The sequence below is a fragment of the Oreochromis aureus genome, linkage group 7 (genome assembly GCF_013358895.1).
Source record: "Oreochromis aureus strain Israel breed Guangdong linkage group 7, ZZ_aureus, whole genome shotgun sequence".
NCBI classification, from domain to species: domain Eukaryota; kingdom Metazoa; phylum Chordata; class Actinopteri; order Cichliformes; family Cichlidae; genus Oreochromis; species Oreochromis aureus.
Genome location: NC_052948.1, coordinates 9,374,829 through 9,401,809, shown reverse-complemented (window position 1 = coordinate 9,401,809; position 26,981 = coordinate 9,374,829). Strand labels below are relative to the sequence as shown.

Sequence of the window (26,981 nt, the reverse complement as noted above, 5' to 3'; positions counted from 1 at the left end):
GAAGCTGTGAGCAAGGCACCAGTGCTAACACTTCATAATAGATTAAAATAGTCTGACGAATCAGGGTAACAATAAATCTGAAATGCAAAAGTGAAGCCTAGAATTGTACCAATGAGAATGTACTGTACTTACAGAAGACAAAAGGAATTATTGAGAGAAATTGACCAAATGAAATTTTAATACTGAACACATAAACTGTCAATAAAAAACATGGATGATTGCCTAATATCATCTCCAGGATGTAATTATAAAATATCTGCAGCATCCCAAATGAGATTTACAGAGAACTTTCATTACTCCTTCATTCTCTCAAGGTCTTCCAGTTTCTCTCATTACATAATATCCGCATGTGCAAAAGCCTCGAGACTCATAAACTCATTACATTTCACACAACTTAATGAAGACATGTAACGCAACAAATTTAAACGCGTGCTTACCAACATGAGCACTCACATGCAGTAACGAGAACAACAAGCAGCAGCCATTTGACACTCACCATGTGCAGCATCATATACTGTTTATCCCACGCTCTGAAAGTCACACGATACAACACCTTCCAAAATTTCACATCGCACACCTCCTTTCTCTTCTCACCAAGTCATCTGCAACCCGCTTGCCTCTACAAGCCTGTGTCTTGTAGACAGACACCACTGACATGCTGTGAGCAGCTGCCAACCGCTACTCTCACTATCTCCAAGTCAAACTGAGAGAAATTCACTTTGGCTTTTTCCTTTTTTTTCTTTTTACAACGTTCAGAGAGGCAGTTGTTATGGTGATGGGATACAAAGACAGCTCTAGCAGCCAATGTACATGAGTGGGAAGAGCATTGAGGTTGGGTTTGTGAATGTGTGTGAACGAGTGTGGTTGTGTGTCCTGCATAAAACCTAGGATAATGCCTTGAAGAGGCTCAGGGATGATTTGCCAGTGATCAGCTGGATCTGATGTGTGTTTTATTGCCTGTTGAACAGAAGACAGACAAAAAGGCTGGATAATGATTTATTTGCTTTGGTGAAGGTCTTAATGAACTCTTTATATTCTTCTCCCTTTTGCTGTCTTTCTTTCAGTCTTACACACAAAGAAGGATGCGCACTTCTTTATTTTCCAAGTCATCTCGACATGCTGACATTTGACTAAATATTCTGAAAATAATTAAAATGGTGACAGTCTGTCATACATCAAATTAAAACGCCAAACCGCTGCGACTAAACTCAGTATGCGTTACCTGTAAGGCCAATAATTTGCCATAATACTAACAAAAATGCATTTTAATAATCTCTACCTTGAAAACAAAGGTCAAAAGATTTTGTTCAGGTATTCCAAAATATCTGTTAAATATCAAACAGACAATTTATTTACAACCCAACCAGATTAGCGTGACTTGGTCTACAAATCTATCATAATGAAGTGAAATGATGAAATGACATGGCTTGCTAATGTTAACTGATTGCCACAACTAAACAAGCATAAAGGTAAAGAAAAAAAGTCGGCAAGACAGATTTACAGTATAGCTCGACCGAAAATACTCCACAAATCATCCTGATTTTATCTCTGGGCCAGATAAAAAAAATAAATAAATAAAAAAATCAAACTTTAATCTCTGTACCTCTTTTATGTCTCCTCCTTTAGATGTTGCAATTCTCTTTCTTCCTGAATAAGTTAAAAACTTCCTGTCATGTTTCCAGCTTGAACAAAATACTGAAGAAAAGACTTCAGTGGGCTGAAGGAGAGCATTCATCAATTTACTTCAACCATTTGTGCACTGATTACCTATTACTTTTACTAGGAACCACTTAACAGTAGATAAGTCTACCGTCTACATTTTTACTTCATTATGCAAGATTGTGCATATACACAGAGCAGACTGGCACATGAAATAAGAGTCTCCTCCGTAGTAGTGTGTTCACATTTCATTCAATCATTTGCCAAGGCTCATTTACACATTACTGTGGCCAGTCTTCCTTATTAGTCACTGGTTATCAATCATCCAGTCCTAGATATAGTATTCTTTCCAAAATTTAATACTCAACATACAAACAATGTCAAGAAAAAAAGAGAAAATCAGCAACAGAGAGAGAGAGAGAGAGAGAGAGAGAGAGAGAGAAAGCAATGGACAGTGGACAAAATAGGTGAATAAGAAAGCACAGGCAGATGAGTGTCAGAGGTGATTTCCAAAAGAAGGATTGCAAGAGGGAGAGTTACAAGATGGTAGTGAGGCCTGCTATGATGTATAGTTTGGAGATGGAGGCACTGACAAAATCCAGGAGTTGAGTATGATAAGATTTGTAAGAGTTTTATAATTTATAAGAGTAAGATAAGACCCATATTAGCAGGGGTACACAAAAGTGGTCCACTGGTGCGCATTCGCTGTCAAAATAAAAGACGCGCACCAGATAAGAAGTTGCAACGCGCGTTTGCGTACATGTAAAAGGCACTGTTTTTGTACGCCAGAGTGGGATTTTCACAGCATATTCTGCACCACATCGCTGTGCGTTCATCATTTGTTTGAAGCCAGCTCACCTCCTGCAACCACTTTTCCGAGAATACGCGCTTCTTTTGCGGTTCGGACTCCTTCTGACATTTCTTTGGAGGTGGAGGAACACCAAAGTAATTGCTTAAAGGAGCTTGCTTCTTCGACATCTTTAAGAGTTCTAAACAAGTGTCTGTCCTCCTCCAGAAAAACTTATGTACGCAAACGCTTGTTGCAACTTCTTATCTGGTGCGCATCTTTTATTTTGACAGCGAATGCGCACCTGCGGACAGTGTTGGGGAGTAACGGAATACATGTACCGCCGTTACGTATTCAGAATACAAAATATGAGTAACTGTATTCCGTTACAGTTACCGTTTAAAAAGGTGGTATTCAGAATACAGTTACTTTGTTGAAATAAATGGAATACACGGCGGTACTTCCCTGTTTCATATTGTCGCGGGTCAGGATTATTTGGGTTTGTTTGACAGCTACGTAATGTTGTTCCAGGCGGCAGCGTTACGGTTGCCATGGTTACAGGGTGACGCGCTCTCTCTCTGCGTGTTTCCTGGGTGAGAGAGCGCTTTTTTGTTGTTGTTGTTGTGCTAAGCTAAAAGGCAGAATGCTACAGGCATGGCCCTAAAGAATGTAGCCTGATGGGCAGTGTAGTCCGTGCTGCAGGGAGAATGGACTACCATACCCGTTATGTGTCTGTGAGCGAGGGAGGAGAGAAAGGAAAAGTCCGAGCTGTCACGGAGCAAAAACGGGAGCTGGAAGCATGTAAATATAATAATAACCACTGCAGCCAAGAAGAGTGCCTGACGAGCCCATTTGTAAGTAAGCTATTAAGACTCAACTGTACACTGTGTTCGTGTTTTCCTCCGGAAAAATAAGTTCCGTTGGAGCAGCCTTTCAACGCCTCTCTCTGTCTCCCCGCAAGCAAAGTTGACCCAGACAACAAAGTAAAGCTAGTTTTCGCTACCAGCCCGACAGGGAACCGGACGTATTAGCCAGAGGTCCCTTTACTACGTTTCGTACTACGTACCTTCAGTAACAGTAATAAATCACAGCAATAGGACATTCATGTAGTTGTAAACAGCATGATAATATATTAAGTATTCCAAAGTATTCAGAATACGTTACTCTCATTGAGTAACGTAACGGAATACGTTACAGAATACATTTTGGGGCATGTATTCAGTATTCTGTAGTGGAATACATTTTAAAAGTAACCTTCCCAACACTGCCTGCGGACCACTTATGTGCACCCCTGCATATAAGATATATGGGTCTCGGACCCAGCATTTTTGAGTTTATTCTGTATTTTTAAGCTTCTCATGCTAGGTTGTGGTTATTAGTTCTTGTGTTGTCATGTCTGCATCTCCATGTTTCCTGTTTTACTTTGAAAGAGTCTTTTGTTCTTTGCTCATTGTATCTAGTTTCACTTCTCTCGTCCCATCATTATGTTCATTTCTGTCAGCTGTTTCCCCATGTGTTCCCACTTCCCCTGATCAACACTCCTGTTTTCTGTGTTTCATTGTCAGGTCGTCTGTTATTCTAGCCACAGTTTTCATAGTCAGTCATAGTTTATCACTGTGTTCACAGTTTTTTCATAGCCTGTCATAGTTTGCCACAGTTTTCATGGTTTTTGCTGCTTTCAGCCAAAATAAAGGCTCGCCTTTTGTTCTGCCTGCAACTCCTCTCTCCGCATCTGCTTTTGGGTCCTGTTCACAACACCGGCGTACCCCGCCATGACAATATCATAGGACTGATCAGGTTGAGCAGTTTGGAAAAAAGGCTGAGATGGTTTGGACACGTTCGGAGAAGGGACAAAGGATGTTGATATGGAGTTGCATAAAAGATTCTTGGGTATATTGAAGGAGGACAACAGCAGGCTGGTGTGACAGAAGAGGATGATAGAGAGAGTGAGATGGAGGGAGATGATCGACTTCGATGACACCTAAAGTGAGAAGGAGAAGAAAAAGAAGGCAAAGGAAAAGAAGAAGAAGCAGTAAATCTGCACACAGTCTGTACACATTTTTTGTTCTCGGCTTGCCTTGCTCATATAAACATTCTTACAGTTCCACAGTTTGCAATCTCAAGAGATATCACCCGAACTGAGCAAAAACATGCACGGTCACATCCCTGCAACACACAGACATATAAATGCATCAGCTTTACTCATGAGAGAATGGGCAACAACATCACAGTAACCTCTGTCCCTACAGAGGAAAGGCAATCCCAGCAAAGAGGAGCACTCAGAGAACAAATGACATTATTCTAATCTGCTTCGGCCACACATACATACAGTTTCAATGACAGGAATTTTAAAATGTGTTATTTCAAAGTTTCTGCTGCACAAAATGGCTAAACATATTTTCTGTAAGTAGTTACTTTAAGTGTCATTAGAATACCTCATGTTGCAAAATGAGTACATGCTAGTTTTTTTTATATATAAGGAATATGTGTCTTGATCTTTCACTTGAACTTTCAAAATAAGACAAATGGTCAAAGCAGATTTTGTGCATACACTATTACAATAGTGATGAAGCACCCCTGCTGTGTTGGATCAAGAAAAAAGAGAATGAGAGAGAGGGTCAGGCAGGAAGAACTGAATGGCAGTATCTATAATCTATGGCAATTTACCAGCTCAATAAATCAAGAATATATCCTCTTGTTTCAGCTTGAAGCTTGGTAATAAGTCGGTAATAAGGGCAGCGTTCCTATTCTTAAACCCACAACATTTAACATCAATGAAGTGGAGGGATTTGTCCCTGATTAATTCAGGATTCTGAAAACTGAATACATTTTGTCATATGTGGATAGGTGACTTTGAATAGGGTCACGAATCAGTGGCAAGAAGTGAGTAGAAGAGCTACTCCAGCTGGCAAGAGAAGAGAGGATAAAGGTTTCTTCTTTTACTTCAATACCCTGAAGAGGTTATTGTCTCTTCCACCACTAAAGGGGGATTATCTGCCACTACTTCATAAAAGCCAGGGTAGGAGGCCAGAAATTATAGAGACAACACAAATCCCCCTGTGCAGCTATTTTCTCTTGGTCTTTTGCTCCCCTTTTATAAAAGATTTTTCATAACTTCACACAAAGAGACGCGGACACTTCATGTCCTATTTAATAGCACATATACACTCAGGTTTAAACAGAACCCAGAGATGAGCCACAAATAAAGAAATCATACACAGCTACAGGAAGTGTGTCAGACACTGTCGCTGCCCTATATTTACACTCATTACCACATGGCTACATCGCCCCTGGTCCCACAGCTGGCCAACAGTACGCTTTGCCATGGGTGAGTGATAATTGCAGTGCTCGCTAACATGATGCATGTTCAGGAGCATCATATGCTTCTCTAATCTGAGCTGGCTCATAAAATACACACATGCTTTAGGCTGTCATAACTTCTTGGACAATAACTACAGTAAGAACCACCACACTGGTGTGGTAATGGGGATCCTCTAGGGACTGGCCTACACATTATGGAAGAACATAGGCCCACTATAGATATGGAAGGAATCCTTCACCCAACATAGAACCAGCTGACAGTGCTAGCTATGTAAAGACGGGCATATGGTACGATATAATCTCAATACTTGGCAACAAAAACTGTAAAAAATGTTACAGATCGTACTGTTGGCACCACACTCATATGTGGTTACACTTCAACTTATCAGGTGTAGACTGTCATCAGGGAGCTGTCAGACATATTCAGTATGACAGCGATGCAGAAAACATTCATGGCTGTGAGTGATAGTCTGACAAACCTGAACCAACACTGTCACTTAGATTCTCAGCAAAACAGCTGAAGCTCAATTTGATTTAATTACTTGCAAGTGCCTTTTTAATATATAAACAACATATGTATGAAATCCCTCCAATGTGAATAGCACAGAAGTACAAAAAAATGCTGTCTATTCTTTATTATCTGAAATAGATGTACTTAATATGTTTTGGGCACCAGCAGTCAACCATTAAAAAGGGAAAACTGCCTTTTTCTTGTGTAGCCACATCAGCAAACACAGACAGTCTTATCTGGCAAAGAGTGTTCCCGATTACGCCGATCTACTCTTTGTTGACAGCCACTTATATAAAGGCTAGAGCAAGAGCAAGCAGGCCTTGACCCCTGTCTCCCAGATGCTTTGTACAGAGTGCTGCAGGGGCACTGCATTTTAATTAGACACACCAACTGACTGAGACACAACTCCCTGTTAAATGCATGCAGAACAGTTTGTGCATCATGCAGTTACATTTTGTAGCTCATGCAGATTTTAAAAGCAATAAGAAAGGAGTTAGTATCCATTTCATGGAAAAAAAAAACACTAAAACAGAAATGACAGTGGCTTTAGATTAATGTGCTTCAGTGTAATTAAAAAATACAAATGATTAAGCCTCAGAGGAGTGCATGCTGAGCGTAAGACTAAAAAGTACTGGTTAGGACTGGATTTCATTTTCGTTGTAAAAAGGAGGTGTATTCAGTGGCAGATAACACAAAAGTAGGTTTTACTTTGATAATAAACAGTGCCAGGATGAGTCATTAATGGTAAAAAAACAAGATTGTCTATTTTAAAGACAGGACAAGGTATGACTGATTAATAAAGAAAGCGGGAGCAGAGAGGTTTTAAAATATAAGGATGAGAAACTGTAACCACATCATTAAAAAGCTAATGCAGTTGAAAAATACGAGCTTTATTCACCATGTAGTGCAATATATTTGATTCTGTATATCTATATCTATCTATATGTCTATATATATCTATATCTATATCTATATATATCTATATCTATCTATATCTATATATCTATATATCTCTCTCTCTATCTCTCTCTCTCTCTCTCTCTCTCTCTCCCTATATCTATCTATATCTATATCTATATATATATCTATATATATATGTATACATATACATATATAGCTGTTTGCTTTTCTTTTAGCACCAATGTGGGATAGTGATCCCATTTCATTGTTTGATTGCTTTTTTTTGTAAAGAGTAGACCTCAGGTCTTTGGCAAAACCACGAAGCAGGCAAAGAGGAGGCGGTATGATGATGCAGCCACTGGTGGACTCAATCTTCCATTTGATTCAAGCTCAGTATCAAAACAGAGGCTCCTCTTTTTTAAAGCTCTATTCACAAGAAGGAGAAATGGTTTAACTAGTTTTATTTGTCAGTTTATTCCATAATTCATGAATTTACTGCAGAGTATGAAGGTCTAGAAGCAGGTTCCCATTAAAAATGCAACACAATGAAGTTGTATGGAAGAAAGACAAGAAAAATGGGGTCACGTGAGGGGGAGGAATGGGAAGAAAGACAGAAGCACAAAACATGATAAAGGGAGGAAAAATACTGAGAAGAAATGCGAGAGCAAAGCAGCAATCTGTTTACAGTACAGTGTTAGTTTTGTTGTCTGCCTGATGTTTTTGTTGACTCTTAAAGCTAATAAAAGGCACAGCACAACTCCTTTGATGAGCACATCGCACCAAGCACAGTCAGTGTGTAACAATAAAATCTATTGTACATGCCACAAGCTTTTTTTTAATTTCCAAACAATAAAATGAAACTCTATTTATTATTATTTCATATTATTTAATCATATTTCTCACATTTCCTTCAGTGTTTTCTTTCTCCCTGTGGCCATTTTCCCCCACTTTTCATTTTTCAGCTGTTTCTGATTTTTTATTTGTTTCAGTTTTGAGTCTAACACAAACCTCTCATATCAGGGAGATACAGTGATGGGTCACTACTGGCCAGTTACTTCCTGAGAGGCAGGTTAACCAGATAAGCAGCAAGCTGTAACACCTAAATGATTTCCTCTAGCAAGTTTTGCCTGAACTGATGATCGTAAAACAAGGTAAAGGTCATTTCTATTAATCTCAGGTTATTATTAGTCATTAATAATTGTCTTTGAATAAATTAAAACAAGGTTGGGCAAAAACATTATGTTTTTTCATTTTGGCCTTCGTCTGCTTGTGCCTAACCAAAGCACCTGGACCCATATGTCTGAGCATCTGAAGGATTATCTTAAATCTTTTGCCGCTTTCTTTACACAAATAACCAATTTTGTGGAATGGGTCTTCTTGTTCCCTTAGAGGGAATGGTCGAAGCAAATCAATACAAAGTTCTTGTATCTATTACTAATCTGATGGGACCAGTTTCTTCCTGAATAACAATGCCCCAATCCGTAGGCCAACTGGGGTCATTAAATGTGATTATGATGTAAATTGCATGATAAATGCTTCTCAGTCACCAGATGCCATAACAATCTGAACATCTATGGGAGATTTTCCTGGTTTCCTAATTTTTTACGTCTTACTACTTCATGGATGTTGTATAATTCTTCTACAAGCATCTCTTACGATGAGCTTTATTATTGTTAACAGGTCAGTGTTCACATATTCTTAGTCCTTATCCATGTGTGTCTTGTTCTGGTAGTCCACTTCTCGTGAGCATCTCTTGGTCCCACAACAATCGTGACCAACTACTTCTGGCAAAAAACATCTAATCATCGGGAAAAAGCTTCCCAGAAAAAAACCTCTTTAACATTCCAGCTTTGATAATTTGCTATCAAATAGCAGCCACATAACTTGACTAATATTACAGGAACAAGTCTCTTGGAACGGAAGCTTTCCAGTTACTCTTACTCTGAGAGAGCAACCACAGTAAAAATTAACACGATGCAGTCTGAGACTTCTTTGGGCTGTCTGAAGAGTCCAGACTTTTGAATCCATCCACCCCACCAAACTGACTTCTAACTGAATCAACTTTTTAGCACCATCAGGCGATCACCACCAAAGGTGGGACTAATGCTGTAGCTGTTCTCAAATGCTGTCTAGCTATGTGCAGTACACACTGGTCTCTACTGACTGATGTGGGAAAATCAAATCTGCTTAGGGTGGTTGACTATGTTTTAGCAGTCTGCAGAGATATGACTAGCTCCTAATGCACATGTAGATATTTTGTATTTGAGTTTGATGCATGAACAAAAAAAATACATTTATTCTTATTCTTTCTACTGAAATGCAGTCGCTCTGTGCACTTTTTCTTTCAATTGACCAAAATCTGTTTTTTGTTATGGAACAAAACAAGACACTTGCCTTCATATTCACTGTAAAAATGTGTTTAATATAACATCCGGCTGGTTGATTTAATGAAGCCACCCATTAAAGAACATATTCATTAACCTTTTTGGTTTAATGCGGGTGTTTAAATTCCCTGGAGATAAAGAGCTGCTGCTTTCCGCTCAATGCCTGTCACTGCAGATTGTGGTGATTCTTCTTTATCTGTGTGTGCCTATAAGTACAATATGCTGTCTCTATTTGTGCTTTTTTGGATCTTAGCCCATGTTTGTCTGAGAGCACAAAAGCTTCAGTAATCTCCAATATCCATACCTAACAGGCTTAAAGTGTAATGCTCTTAGCTACAAAATGACCAATATACTGTATGACAGAGTGAGGATTTGATCCTAAAGAGGAGGATTTTCTGTGAGGGGAATCTTCAACCTTTACTATATTGCAGCAAAATAAATCGCTGAGTAATTTGATACAGTCTTAAGCTTACAGTGAGTCAAACGCTACAAAAAAATGGCACTAGAGGCTTAAGGATGAAATTTCCTGGATACATTCAAAATCATATGTACCCACAAAACTACACAGGAAAAAAAACACTAATTCATAATTTAGCACACTAAACACACACATTTTATTCATGATGTATGAGTGCAGTAAAAAGCCTGCACTCCAACATAGTGAGGAGTGCTGTTACCATGGCAGCAGCATCTAACACCTAATTCACCAGCATAAATGCTTCTGTATAGCACAAAAGTCATACTTACACCTCTCTAGTGTATGTCATTTTCATGGCCACCAGGGGGCGATACCTGTTGTTGCAAATAGACTTTTGGTCCTATAGAAGTCTACGGCTTTACAGCTACTGACTTGACCTCAGGAAAAACTTTTCTGGTGAGTTTCACCCATTTCGAGGATTATTGAAATAAAAATTGAGTCTGTAAATCTCGCTTATGCTATGTTTCCCAGGGAATACCCACGGTATGTTCACTGGTGATGATGTCGAAAATGCTAATTTTGAGTTCTTTGCAAATCAGTCGGTGGTGTCATGGTAGCTAGATCTATCTTCTATACTGTCTATGATGAAATCATATGAGACACAGTCATTATCATCATAACTGCAATAGCTAAACAACTTGCCCCCTGCATTTTCTCTCTGGTTTGACATGTAGAATATTATGTAGTCCTTTAACTGAGATTTCTTTCTGATTGTGTAGGATAGCAAGGAAAGGAGACACAAACAGAGAAGTTTTAAAAAAAAGTCTCTGCTTTCTAAAGCCAGGTCTGGATTCCTGCCATTTGCTGACACCGCTTGCACATGCCAGTATGGTTACTCTGTTATGTGACCTATTGCTACTTCAAATGGGACAAAATGACTGTGATGCAATTCTTCTGTCAGAAAACATGAAAAACCTGCCATTTTTTAGCATGTGACAATTTGTCATCATTTATTCATCATTAACATTGTTGTAAGTACCAAAAATGGCTGCTTGAGCTAATGCTCCTGGTAAAATAGCAGGACTCAACAATACACGTCTGCATACAAATCCTAAACTTGGAGAGCATAAACTTCAAGACAAACAAGTTTCTACAACACAAATTATTGTGCATTTACTGTCGCACGTTGGGTATTGAAATAAGAACAATGCCAGTAGAGCACCTGCAGAGCCTGTTGTAACAGTAACCTAGATTTACTACTCTTAACATGAGTCATTTTAGCAGTAGTGTGCTGTGTCTAACCTCTGTGGCCCGGCATCTCGTAGCTTTCTCTGAACGTAGCAGCATGGTTCCTCCTTAGTAATCCTTTTTAGAAAAAAAAACAGATGTTTGGCGTCTGTATAATAACTACCACTCCTCTTGATGAAGCACAGTTTATGAGGGTGGGACAGTGGGAGCTTTCTAAAAGGGTTAGCTAAAGGCTTGAACAAAGCCGAATAAAGCCACTGCCTCTTTCCCGCTAAACAACTCACACACAAAGTTGCAGAGCAAAGGCTTATTGTATGGGATCCCACACACCCCCAACCCACCCACCCATCCAGCAGCAACCAAATCCACCCACCCTCCTGACCACACTGGCAGTACAGTTTTGCCCAGCATTGTCCCTCCCATCAGGACAACTGCGCTCTGCCAACAGTTTAATACAATTCATTAAAAAAAAAAAAAAAAAAAAAAAAAAAAAAAATGGACAAAGAGGCATAAACAGGAACAGAGAGTATAGCTTTGTCTATGAGGTTTATATATAGAGGCATATACAGAAACAAGGCAGCATATTCATCGTTCTACTGTAATACTCCATACAAAGGCTTGGTATGTGTCTAAATTCATGGCAGTTACAGTGCAGTACAATCAAAATAAACTTACTATAGTAGGCAAATATTTAAAACTACCTGATTGTAACATATACACTTGAGGACTGAAATAAATTGACATTTTGGTACATATATACAGTAAGTGTGGCAACAGAGTAAAAGAAGTATCTACAGTAATATCTACTGTAACTAACCCGTCCCCCCCATAGTGATTTTCAGATGAATAATAACTAATAGAGATAAAGTTCATACATTCTGTCACATGAAATATGAAAAACACAGCTGTGTTGTTGCTTGTAAGTGCTTGTAGGTGTAACTGTCATTTTGTGTGTTTGTGTTTGTAAGCAGGGTGTTCAGGGAGGATGAGGGGAATGCATGCAGTCATCAGAATCAAAGAGTTCAGAGAAAGAAAGAGCTGAATCAGGTCCAGTCACGTGCTTTCAAACTGACACCGGGACAGAGTCACATGGACAGCTCGGGGATATATCCAGGGGATGGAACACAACTGAGTTAAACCCGAGTAAAACTTCTGTCTAAATGGAAATTAAAATATGGCAAAACATACCCTTAAACAGGCCTACAGGTTACTGAGAGAGAACAGAAGGGAGCAGGCAGAAAGCCAAAGGCTGAAGCAGGGGGTATGTGGGTAGTGAATTTATTCAGCCTGATGATTATTAGAAACTCCATTGTACTTTATGCCTCTGGCATCCTATTTTTCAGCCATCTATTCATGGAGCCTGACCTAGAATGACGACTCTCCAGTTAGTGCAATGAACAATGTTTTTTTTTTCATTGTGAAAACTTGGGCAATGAGATGTAACAACATCAAGACTAAACAGCAAGTCTTGCTCCAGAAAAGTCAGAAATGGACTCATGGAGGAAACTGTATTTTAAATTTTAAGGTAGCTTGCTTATGAAATACTGGCATGGAAAACAAACAACTGACTGCTTCCTTTGGGTAACACTGATTCACAATTATATAGGCCAACTGGTGATTTTAAATGCCATGGGTGTGAATTTGAGAGGTTGTCTGTTTCTCTGTATTGGCCCTAATGTGGACTGATGAACTGTCCAGGGCCTTTTGGCAGATAAGCTGGTTCAAGTCTAACTTTTAAATAAAATCTCACGTCTAAAGATTCAGTGGAATACATTGCCAAGATTTGTTACTTATAAATATACTTATCCAGAAACAGTAATACCGTTATGCATGATCTGAAATGTGGTGCAGATGTTTTGTGATGGAGGAAAGTACAAATATCAGAATTATATAACACACACAATCATTTAATTATGTAATTACCTAGCAAATTCTGCCCATTACACCCTAATTTATCTTTTATTCAGTAAACACTGCATAGGGGATGACTGAGTAGACAATCTGAACACAATAGAAGTGAAAACTAGCGAACAGTGAACAAATCTGTACAGTGTGAACAGATTTCCACCTACCTGCCAACTTAATACTTCAACAGGTTAAAGTAGAGTTTTTGTGTTGTGTTGTTGTGGGCGTGTAAATGTGCATACATAAACGTCTGTCACTGTTTGGATAACAGTAAGTACCAAACCTTGACTTTGCTCAGGTGTACAATTTTTCTTTTTGATAAATTCTCAAACACAAGGTAAAGATAATTAATTAAATATAATATAATAATAAATAATGATAAACATAACATAATAATTGAAGGTAATGCTTCATTTTTCATTCTAACTGTGTAGTGTGCTCCTATATTGTGCTTGATTTTTAACTACACCTAATAATCTGTCGAATATGAACCTTAAAGCATAAGATAATATAAGGCAGAGATGATCGCATCATCGAGGTAAGAGGAAATTTGAGAATATCCAAATGAGGATTTGCTGGAAACTTACATTAGCCATAAAAATTCGTCCATATCCTTTTTTACATGACGATGCATAACAGCTGAGGACTGGAAGACGCAAAGGTTTCCACTGCATCACAATAAACAGAACTTGTTTAAACATGAAATAATGCAGTGCCATTGATTACTCAACTGATAAATTTATCTGAATTACAACAATAGAGTCTAATGAATTAGTATCATCAGTACCTATAAACAGACACCCACATACAGATTAGTGAGATGTATTTTACGGAGCTTGAGGCTATGATTTCTACATGGCCTGGTTTCAGAGCATACTAAACTAAACAGAATCAATTCCTTTTTCAAATCTGTGTAATCTGTCTCTCTCTCTCTTTTTTACACCAGTGTTATAGTTTCCATTATGGGTCTGACTGGGTGAGTGACGTATATTTCACCATCACATGGTGAGCAGGAGGTTCTGTGAGGATGTTTGTGTGCCTGCCAAATATGAGGACACCAAATACACATTTCTCCTCCAACCCCAGAGGGGCAACAACTTGAACATGGTGTCGCAGCAGGTTTTACTCACAAGAAAGTAAAATCCCATCCACATACTCCCTTACAAACACACCATCTCAGTTAAAGTAAAAATCATGATGGTACATTATGAAGGTTTTTGGTAACAAAAGTATGATAGAGTACAACGCTGCAATTTCAAACAGATTTGCATTAGAGCAGTATACCACTGTATAAAGAAAAATGAGCTATCTGTGAATAAGACTGTTATCTTTTAAACCAACCCAAAGCAAAGTGAAAGAAAATGCACTTGTAGTCTGGATGTTACTTACACTGTCTGAATTTGTAAGTAGGCAGAAAACAAAGACAGAAGATAGATTCCATTAATACTGAGTAATACGCCCAATATGAAGATGAAAAACACATTTGTATGGAAGTGGGTTGGTCAGGCTGTCCACCTGGGCAGTACTTCAAGTCAGGCTGTCCACAGGGCATCCTGTTAAAAGCTGCCACCAGGTGAACTCTCGCTGACTGAGACCGACAGCTCTGAGACTCTCAGAGAAGGTTCACAGAATATACTCGTGGTGGTTACTTCGCTTTACCAGATTACCGTGTGCCTGAACTATTGCAATATTTCCAGCAGCTTTGTCTCTCTCTCACACACACACAGTGAGGAAATCTCCATCACTGAGCATCAATAGCTGGCTGAGACAGCATTGTGACACAATCAGAGCATTATGACAGCAAACGCTGAAGACCACAAGGCAAATTCTGTCCTGGGGAGAAGCTCTGGCTGCTCCTCGCACTCACACATTGACATGTGCATGCGTAAACACATTTTTATACACCCATACACTCACATGTGCACATACCCACAGGCATACAGGAATAGCTGTCACACAAACACACACTCTGTGTGTGTTTAGCTTACTCAGATCTGAAAGAAAAACACACAGCTAGACACGAGCATCCAAATATCCTCCAACATATCAGGTACATACACACACATGCTGAAACATACAAATACTGTTCCGAGTCCACAGTGAGTAACTCAACCAGTGCAAAGAAAAACATTAGCATTCTGTCAGGGTTTCAGACAAGACTGCACCAGCTCCTCACACAGCCAACATGCAGCAGAGCATAACAACGGAATGAAAGCCAGTACATAGACAGGTAGTCAGGGAACGGTTGGGAAGTGTTTGTGAATAACTGGAGACAGAAAGTTGAAAAACAAAATTCAGACACAGAGGGTAAAAAAGGATGTCTTTACAACAGAGGTAATGGCAAAATTAAATTAAAGAGATGATGAAAGCAACTGGGGTACCTTACTATTGAGCCTGGCCTTCCTGGCTTCTTTAGCTTTTCTTTCCTTTTTTTCAGCTGATTGTCTTTGTCTTCTGGTCAGAATGGATCCCATCTCACACACACACATGGACACACTCTCCACCACACGCGCAGTCCCGTAGGTCAGCTACAGTTTGAATGCCAAAACATCCTCCACATGGCCATATCCAGCCCCCCACCCTCACCTCCTCCTTGTTGTCTACTCTCTTCTTGTTCTCACTCCTTCTCCTTCACTACCTTTCGTCTTGTCTAGCACGTGCAGACTCACATGGTCAGTGAAACAAACACTCACCCGAACCTGGACCAACACACAAACTCCTGTGCATACACAGACAGACGGAGAGGTGGTAAGGGGTTATTTTGCAGGATGCTGGAGAGAACAGAGGGAAAGTGCGGAGGGAGGGGGAGAGAGAGAGAGCAAGAGAAGAGGGAGGGAACACAGAGGGAGGAGAGAAAGTGTGTGATAGGGGGAGGGAAAACCAAATGAGAAAAAGAGAGAGCGAGAGAGGGTACCATGCTGAGGGAAGGTATGGATATCAAATGCAAACAGAAATGTGTAAAGAAAAAAAAAGAGGTGTGTTCTTAAATATACAGCAGGTGCTGGTGCAGTCTCCATTAATATAGCAACCTGCTGAAAATCTTATTCGTTATAGTCGAGGAATTTATGCCAACTGACTAACGCTCTTGTTTTTTGCATCTTAGTGTTTCCGAAAACACAAACTGTCTCTATAGTTACACGACGCATGCTTCAACATATACAGTATGTGTGCATGCACACACTGTATGGTTAAACACATCGAGAGCATTTCACATTTGAATCAGTGACATCAATTTTAGCGGGCGCGCCCTTCCACTGGGAGATATTTTTAAAATCCCAGGTTCCATGTCTGTATTTGTTTGGGGCATGTGCGTGAGCTCGAATGAGCCGGGAGTGTTCTTGTTCGAACCCGATTTGTCTTTACTGTCTTCAAACGCTACATTTCTCTCCTGTTAGGGGATTATCCATTAGGGGCGCTTTTCCATGTGAGGGCTTCCCAACTGGAAATATACTTTCATCCTCTGCCATGCAGATGCGTGTGCGTGTGCACTTGCAGAAGTTTGTGTGTGTTTCTGTGGAAATCCCACGTCACATTTCATATTGGCTGTGTTTGCAAAAACAGAAGCATGCTAGGCTAGTTTAGGCACTCAACAAAGGCTTTGTGGAAACTCATAACAATATCACACCCACGATGGGCTGCGTTCACTGTGTAGTTTTATTTTAAATTGAAAATAATGCAGGAATTCTCATTCATAAATACAAAGAAGTGCTAGCACAAATACAGAGCCGCAGTCCCGGAGGATTAGAATTACTATAGATTATATGATGGAGCCTTTTGTGAATTATGCTTGCCTACACTTGCACATTAACAACAATGTGGCATAATGGCTTAGCTTGTGAATAACTGCACATAAGAACACAGATTTTTACCCAAACTCCGAGCACATTTTACCCTTTGATATCGGGTGCCATTCAACAATGCAAATATAACAATAGCGCATAAGATATACTTTTGCTCCACTTTGTGCTCTTTGGCATCATGACCACATTAACAAATAGTGCATTACTAAATGCGTTTTAACACTGCCTTGCCTCAAGCTACCTCAGGCTTTCTCTAACCCCCACATTATCTCTTTCATCTTAATGGCCATGATGCTATACATACATGGGTCAATTTTTCTATCCATCCAGCTGTCTGATCTTATGGTTTACACTTACACATAGTTTTTGCAAATTTCATTGGATACAAATAGCATTACACTGCAGGACACATGAGTTATTACTAGTATCACAAACAGTAAAACACACAAACAAACAAAAACTTTATCTTTTTATCTTTTTCTTAAGTTATTTTACCATAAAAAAATGTAAATTGTCTGATTAGTACAGATTTTTACTGGAACAGTCAAATCCTGCAGGTTACTGCTACTATTTACTCTCAAGTATAAGACAAATCATTTTCCTTTTAGTCCAATGCAGGATGTTAATAATAACCTTTCTTAGCATTTATTTTACAAGTAAGTGAAACTTCATACACAGAAAACAGCAGCAGAAAACAGACAACTCCCTGCAAACTCCACACAGACATGCTGTACTCAGGGCCACGACCCAGGTTTAGATGATTAGCAAATCACTTTGCAATCATTCTTTTTTATTCACATTTTACAAAACAAGACTTTTATGGAAAAGGGCTTATATACATGCACATACGGTATGTATTTGATACTGTAAAATACTGTAGACAGAGTTTTTTCAAGTACAAATCAAGTTCAAAGTATCAAACAAACACTGGGTCTATGTGATTAAGTTACTTAAAAGATATCAAAGTTTTTCCATCACTGGGAGGCCTTTTTTACTCTGTAAGAAAGCCACCCATTCAGCACGCCAGTCTATTACGTGGCCGACCGCCTACATCCAACGCCCACACACGTGCACTCTTTATTACAAAAAGAATATGGTATAAATTTTACATGAAGCCACCAAGCTTAACCAGGACAGTTGCAGGGTGAGGCCTGGTCGGGCAAAGGGAGAAAATGAAAGGGAAAATCCTATCAACTATGACCCAATTTTATAGTTTACCCTGTGGCTAATGAACTCCATGCAAGCAAACTAGGGTAATGCTTGACCCCTGCCTTGCAGGGCAGCTTGCTGCAGAATGAATACCATAGTGCCAGCCAAGGTTGCAAGTCTCACCCAGAGCAGGATTCCCTCTTTTACCCCTGAAGTCATTATTGCCATAAAAGAAAATCTGCTATTTAAAAAAAACAAGGAAAATAAAAGTTAACATTTTTTTGCTTAAAGCTCATGGTCACTGATGCAAACACATATTTTGACCTCAAAAAGCTTATACAATTCAAAAATGATAATAACAATTGGGATTAAGTAATTGCCAATGTTTGCCATTCTTCTGAGAAATAGAGAAAACAGAGCAAGCTGAACTCTAACTTGAACATGACCTTGTTATAGATTAAGAACATCAGCTCTGCTGTGGACAATTACACCAGCGACTGGCAGTCTAACCTTTTTAATATTCAATATAAAATACTTTAAACACACTGACATAAATGCCGGTACACAGTGACAGATACGGCATTGATCAATATTTAAGTAAATATGTGGACAGTGATACAGTTGGTGTAATTTTGCCTGTGTATACCACCACAGTGGATTTTAGATCAAACAGTTAAGCTGTAATTTAAGCATATCCTCTCAGGTTTAATTCAAGGATTAAAAAAAAATGTACCAAGTTGTGCATAACTGTTCAGGATTTACACTCATTTTTATACATCCTCCCCATTTTCAGAGGCTCTTGTGGCCACGTGATGTCTGTTCCCTCATTACTCCATGACAAAAATAAAAGATCTGGAGCTCATTCCTTGTGTGAAACCTGCATTTGTTTGCTTTTCATTGGAGCTATCAATACGAGGTCTAAAAAATGTACAAAAATTGTGCCACTGTGAATATCTAGGGAGATAACTCTAAGTTTAAATCCACTAGTGGAAAAAAAGAATCTTTTAAGCTTCTGCAGCTTATGCGGCAAAATAACCACACTTATTTTCTCCAATAAAACAGCTGTCACTGATTACTTACTTGTGAAATATTATAGCATAGCCTTCATAGCCCATTCACACTTTGAGCTTTGTACACTGTAAGCCAGTGTTACATAGAGCTGCACATAACAAATTGTGTCTTTATAGGTGATTTATTGCATGAAATTACCCTCTAAATTGCAACCGTGCAGAAATTGATCCTCGCTGAGTTTGTCAGTTGAGCACCACTCACTCACACTTTGACACAGCAGTGTAACACAGAAGCAGACTAAAGCACTTCACACCACACTGCCTTAACAAGAGAAATAATTGAGTGCACGACTCATACTTGTCACTGCTTTTCTGCATCTTCATCTCATTCACCATTTCGTGTTTTGTTTTAGTTTGACACTTCTTAACCGCGCAGCAGAGAACCCTCACAGCCCTGTGAATGTGCAGACGATAGTAATCAAAGCCAAAAATCGGGATCAATAAACTCAAAGTTTCTCTATCTAAACACAACCAAGTTCAGTGACGTTTATGTCTCACACATACATACTTCACTCTGCAATTTTTCAACATTTATATGTAAAATTCAAAACTTAGCAATGAATGCTCCAAACCTGAGGATCCCATAAGGCAACATTTTGCCCTCTATGCTTTTTTTCTTTTTAGTGATTTTTTAAGTGTTGAACATTTTCAACACTAGATAATCTTTCATATGAAATGTATCCCTGAAACAAAATGGGACACTTACTTAAGGTCCTCAAACATTAAATATTCAGGTAGTAGACACAAGCATTCAGTAACACAATGTGTATAACTTTGACTACCCTATTACTAAGATAAGATAAGATAAGATAAGATAAGATAAGATAACCTTTATTAGTCCCACACATGGGAAATTTGTTTTGTTACAGCAGAAAGTGGACAGTGCAAAGTTACATAGCAAAAATTAGAGAACACTGGAATAGAATAAGAATAAGATACTGTACACAACTGTACAGAATAGAATAGAATAAAATAAAATACTATATACAATAGAATAAAATCAAATAATATATACAATAGGATAAAAATAGAATACAAATGCTATATACAACTGAGTAAAAATACAACTTCAGAAAAAGAGTATTGCATTAAAAAAAAAGGAAAACACAACAGATTTTTAATCAATAGCTTTAAACCACCAACTGTTACTAGGCAGTTGGTTTAGTTTCTATGATTGTGAGGATTAACAATACAATTAAATTTTCTCATGGGATTACACAAAGCTCTCTATAATCAGCTATTAAACTGTTCTCACAAGTCTTAGTCGATTAATTGTAAAGAGAGCATATCTAAGAACATTAGCCACACATTAGGGGTAATAGCAGTGCACTCCATGATCTAACGTTATGTGTTTCTGTTTTCATTAAACTGTAATGTGAAGCAGCATCTTTCAATAATATCTGCCTGCAAGAAAAGCACATGCCAAATAACAAACATACTATTTTCTCATGAAGTTTAGTTAAAATTGAAGCTTTTTTTTTAATAAGGGTGAAAAGAAGAAAATGATGAAAACAGTTTTTCCAGAATTTCTACCCTGCAGCAGCTCTACATCCCTCTGTAGCAGACAAAAGTACACAAACACAGTTTGAAGTTCTGGGGTTCTCTCCAGTGTAAATCTCCTGCCATCTGATGGGGTCTGATGCAAATGCATTCACGTCTCTCTCTAGTCTGCTCCACTACAGTCTCCACACACACACACACACACACACACACACACACATATACACACACACACACACACACACACACACACACACACACACACACAGAAAACCTGGACTTCACAAGTAACTATTTACTGACATCTCCTGCTATACCACACCTGCCACCTGCACCTGTCCACCTCGGCCTTGTACTACAAAGCCTGTTTAAGATACCAAGGATAGCTGTTTTTGTTATCTGGCTTCAGGTACCCGACCATAATGAAGCAGGCTAAGTGATCACATAAAGGTGGTTATCGGCACAATAAGTAAACCTCAGGGTTTCCCATTCTAGCTAGCTCTGCAAGTTTACAGCACAAAAAATTATTTTTGAATGCTTGCAGGCAACAAAGGAAAAAGCAGCAAAGGAAAAGTTAAGGAATGAAGTTCAATCTATATAATTTAATACTCACAGGGGAAAACTTTAGACACCACTGAAAAACTTTAGACCAGGGGTCCCCAACTCCAGGCCTCGAGGGCCGGTGTCCTGCAGGTTTTAGATGCATCCTTGATCCAACACAGCTGATTCAAATGGCTAAATTACCTCCTCAACATGTCTTGCAGTTCTCCAGAGGCCTGGTAATGAACTAATCATTTGATTCAGGTGTGGTGACCCAGGGTGAGATCTAAAACCTGCAGGACACCGGCCCTCGAGGCCTGGAGTTGGGGACCCCTGCTTTAGATCCTAGTCCTAGGGATCTTACAGGAATGCTAATGTTATTTTCTGGACATCTCATTGAGCAATGGGTGATATTTTCATGCCTTTTGATTTCCAATCTTGAACATAACTTGAAGCATGGAGATGCAGCTGGGTATGGAGGAAACCACTTCCTCAGCACTGAAAACCCATGGACAACCTTAAAGTTACCGGAAAAACCCAAATCCAGCTTCACAGAACAAGCCACAGTTGCACTCACTAATTTCCTGCTGCAAGCGATTATATCATCAGTCACCTGTGTGCACACCTGGTTCCCATTATTTCATGAATAATATTAATAGTGCCCAGCAAATATGTATGCTTTGCCAGATTATCTAGGCTGCCCAGAAGACAATATTTATCCTGCTCTTCTTTTCTGTATTTGAGACCACCTGCCTGGCCCTCACCAATGTCTGCCAACACTAGCCTTTTGGTTCTGTTTGCCACTTTATACTGTGTCTGTGAGCCTGCTGATCCACCAAGCTTAGTTTACCAAACCTGCCTTCTCTTCTGCAGTCTGTTCACATCCGGTTAGCAACATGCCCTTACACATATTTTTCAATATATGAATTAAAAGTTGCATTTCAATCACAACAGATTTGAAATTTGATTTACCATGCACTTATACATGTTTTTTCTGACAAAATATTACACTAAGCAAACAAAATTAGTTCAGGATTGCAAATCATGTTGTTTTCCGTTCTATTTCCTAGTTGAATAGAAAATCATGGATTTTACAAAGAAATTTCAGTTGTATTTTGACAAAAAAGCAATTATACAAGTTTGGGAAAAGCTTGGGATGAATCATATTAGTGAATGTGACCCTATTTTTTTCCTGAATATTTTATTGTGCCACAGTAACACACAAAAGATCTAGTTTATGTTTATGTGACATCTACCATGCTTCTTTGTGTATGAGCACACTCTGTCCTTACGCAAGCCTGTTAGTGCTCGACATGGCCTAAAGAGAGTACTTCAATTACACATGAATGAACCAACAAACACACAGAGCAGCACTCTTACTTTGGCCCTCTTTTCAACCATCTCATAAAAATTACACAATAAAACTGAACCAGAGCCTCTCAGATGCAAATACTAGTACCAAATAAGCAATTTCTAAAGTGCTGTGTTGTCTTAGTGATGTGAAACATTTCTGTTCTGTCATTTTAACTGAGAATCAGTAAATCCAGCTGGAAATTATTTTGAATTTTACCTTTAAAAACACTTTTAGCACCCTGATCAGCCTGCTGGTGGGAAACATGCCACAGGAGAACTGGGGTTGCTGATTGATGGAACTGCCCATGGATAAAAAAGGAAAGAAAAAACTAAACAACTCTAACAACTCTAAAATCAAATTGACAGCGATGTTTGTAAGAGAGGTCTGACTATTCAGGAAATTAGGCACTAAGTACCAAGACCATGAAATGAGCATTCTCAGTATCCACCAGGAATAAATAACTAAAATGGAGGTATTTCATATAAACCTCTCAAAATGAAAGGGCCCCAGTACCGGGGGAAGGCAACAAACAATTAAAGAGCAGTTTGCGCAAAAAGCATGGATTCCCCTGTTCACCTGATGAGATGAACACAGTCAAGCAATATGTCTGCTGAAAGTAGACCTCTCATAGATTTAAAACTGCAAGTGTCAAAATTAATTGAACTATCAGCAAAAGATAATACATTTCATGTTTGAGAAACATTAACCCGAATTCTAGTTATCCTTTGCTGTCTTGCTTCCAAAACTTAAATCCAATCTGATAAAACCACAATTTCCGAGCAACTCAATCTCCCAGTGTGGCTCGAGAACATTTTCCCGAGAGGATTTTTTTTCTGTCTTATTCACTTGTTTATGCACAGACGCATTGCACGCCACTCTACCATTGTATACAGCGTTGTTGTGCACTTTGTAATTTTAGCTTTTTTTTATGTCACAAAAAAACACTTTAAAAAGAAAGCCTAATTTCTGCTATTTAATACCTAAGAAATATCAACTTTCACAGATGGTTCCATAATATGCCAAATTGCAAAATGCATAGCTACGTCTTGACTAAAGCCTCTGTAACTTTGTTCTGTTTCATTTCAGCAGCATGAATCTTTGCACAGGTAATGTCCATATGCTGATTCTGGGTTTTCTGGAGGTTTTGGAGGTCTACTGCAGCATATTTTCAAAGTAGTTATATGCTGTAAAATAAAATATATTTTCTTATGTTACATTCTCAGTTATTTTGATACATGACATTTTCTGTGATGCTTACACCTCTGATGAATTCTCACAAGTTTTAGCTTTATTTTAATACCAAAATGTTTTACACAGAGTGTGCAATTACAGAATACAAATACTAATCAGTCTGAAATGAAAAAGGCTTACACTATACTCTACTCTTAGTGTGTTTTCACATGTTATATTAATTGCACTTCACTATTTCCCATGATGTTATAATATGCTTCCTTTGGTACTTTTAGTAAAAGCCTCTTTCAGCCGCTCCCTTATTCACAGACGGTCGCCACAGCAGATAGCTCCGCATATTTGATTTGACAGATTTTTTTCACCGGATGCCCTTCCTGACACATCCCCGAAGGGATTTGTGTCTAACCAGGGACTTTATGTGTTAGGCAAATGTGTAAACCACAAGACTATGGAACCACAATCATACCTTTGGCACTTTCAGTATAATAGCCATATTTTCAGAAAATATGGCTTTGGACAGCTAAATATTGGTTCTTGTGACATCTCTAGTCTCTACAGACATGTGTCTAAAAGGAAAATCTTGAAAAGAGAACATAGAACAAGCATGTGGGCGTTACTGAATGGTCTGAGTATGAAAATGATTTTGGATCCTTGGCTTTGCTTCGCTCCAACAAGATTTCAACCCAACATATGCAGAGCAGCTTCATAGACAACACTCATTGCCTCCATCATTACTTTCACCATCAAAACATCAAAAAGGAAACCATTTTTTCTTGTAGTGGCCCACTGTTGCACTATGCTATCCAATCAGTGTTTTAATTACTGTATTACTGTATCTGTATCACTGCGTTCAAAAGGTTGCACAAACAAAAAGCTTGTGGAATTACAAACCGCATGACTGTTTGGGCTTACCTTAGTGTGGAGCTTGGACAACTGCTTTTCATCCAGGTAGGTCTGAGTGTAGACACGTCTTTTATAGCGGAACTGAAAAAGAAGAATAAATATAAGAGGCTCTTATCTCTGCTTTGCAAAAAAGTTAAAGTTATTAACTAAAATTGTCATGCAGCATCAACTGCTTAGCCTAGCCTGTGTAAAATCAATTATTTTCTATTAGTTTGTCCAATCAGACAGAAAGTGAGAGCAGAAACAAACATATTTGGACTTATTTAATAACTTTCAATGTCATTATTAAAGAAAATTTCTCACTGCAGCTTGCTATCATCTCTTTCCAGCACTCCTGCATGTCATGTTTTAAATATATTACTTCTTGCTTGAAAACCCAAAAACTGTAACTTGGAGCACGAGTATGAAACATAAATAGCTAAAAAAAAAAGTCTTCCAATATCAGTTAAACACCTCATGTATAGGAAAAGCACAAAAAAAGACATTTTCACCATTTTTAGATAAAATATTTTCTACAGCTAGAAAATCATATTGGAAAAGAAAAGCATAACAAAAGTTGAACTCTGAAGGCAACCAATCAATACATAACTTAACACTATCAAACAATTTTATGTTAAATTACTCAACAGATGTTTACTTTATCCCAATTGCGAGCCATGTGAACAACAAACATGGTTAATTTTTTCCTTTTACCTTTGTTCAATCACATTTATGAATTAATGTGCTTCTCGTTTTTTGTCAATAAAATGTTATAAAAAAAAATAAAATCAGTTCTAATCAAGTGTCCATATCTTTATACCATATTTTGCAGGTTTTGATGGTATATACTGCCTAAAGGCGCAACGGCCTCTAAATGGCATGGGTCTCACAGACCCGAACACCATACAAGGTTAAGTATAGCAGATATATAAGTAGGTGGTAAAGACAACTTTACCACCTAAGACAACTAAAATCACACCTGACAACTCCTCACAATCCTCCATGACAAGATAATAAATTAAGACCAGGCATATAAAATGAGAATCCCACAGAAGATGACTTTTTCAGAAGCGGAGCAAGAAAGTGGTCAAACCAGTGGTCAGCAATTTGGTCGGGATCCTTGTAGCTTAACAAATATGAGACAAAATATAGCTTTTTAAAAGAAAAAAATGTATATGTTGGAAGAAAGTGTGCTAATTACATGGCTTGGCATGTATAGTGTACAACCAGCTATTTATAAAAGAAATGACGAATGCACGAAGGTGCTTGACCAGAAAATGTTCCAGCAGCAGATGAGGATGTGAGCACAACTATTTCAACTATTTCAGCACATGTTTCATAATATTATAACAAAGCTTATTTGTTTTGTTTTTTATCATAAAGAAGACAGATCCAAGGCATAAGTGGTCTAGTAATCAGACAATAAGTTAGAGAATTGGCAGTGGTGAGTTCAGGTAGCATGATGACTTGAGCTTTCACTACTGCAAACTAATTCATCAAGCTTTCTGACTCTACAATCCAACTTTGGTCAGTAGCTTTACCGGAATTTGTCAAAAGCCAGATCATTCATTAGGTCTGTTGCAAACTGCTTGTTTTGTAGACAGGTTTCACTGAACACTGACAGCCTGTAATAGCTTTAAAACTTTGCGACTTTCACTACCCAGGACTCCATGTATTTCAGGTCTCTTTGTGCTCGTGTGTGTACGTGTGTGCATGTCTGCTTCTCCAGCGATGTGTGGCGTTCACCAACAGAGTAAATCCACAACAGGGCACAGGATTTTGAGCCGCTAATCCGAACCTGTCAATCTTCTCTACACCCAACATGCCTAAGGGAATAACTGCAGGTCAATACATAGTGCTCTGGCAAAGTAGCAGCAGACACTTGTGCACACACAAACTGATCAATCCTCCCCTATTGAGCTAAATTGTAAGTTTTAGGAAGTACAACCACAAATCCAGATAGAATTAGATACAGTACAGACTAGACAAACAAATGGACAAATGGCACTGACAACTTACCCACCTTGTCAGCTCTTGCATCATTTTGCCTCTTAAATTGTGTAACATCCTAAATGCTGTGTAGAATGAATGCTAAGGGGTTTGGTAAAGGAACCTAACTGGTAATGCCATTGCATAAAATTGTGTTGTTTTTTTGTGATAAGCTGTGACTTCTGCAGAAGTATATGAGCTAAAACTGAGAATTTTAGAGAGAGGGTAAAAATAGGTGCTGCAGCAAGTAGAAACATTAAAATGTGTAGACATAGTCTAGTAGAACTCCAAAATCAAGGTAATTAACTTTAAATGAGTATTATTCATCCTTAAGCTGAGACATTACACAGTCTCAAGCTTGATTTGCAGTCAA

General features: G+C 38.6%; 1 protein-coding gene across 1 annotated transcript in view; it reads right to left on the bottom strand.

The window, feature by feature from the left end:
* Positions 1 to 26,981, bottom strand: part of shank3a (SH3 and multiple ankyrin repeat domains 3a) — a 214,863-nt gene that overhangs the window by 89,503 nt on the left and 98,379 nt on the right. The window contains exon 5 of the mRNA XM_039614942.1: positions 24,650 to 24,721. Coding sequence (XP_039470876.1) covers positions 24,650 to 24,721 — 72 coding nt within the window. The remainder of the gene's footprint in view (positions 1 to 24,649; positions 24,722 to 26,981) is intronic.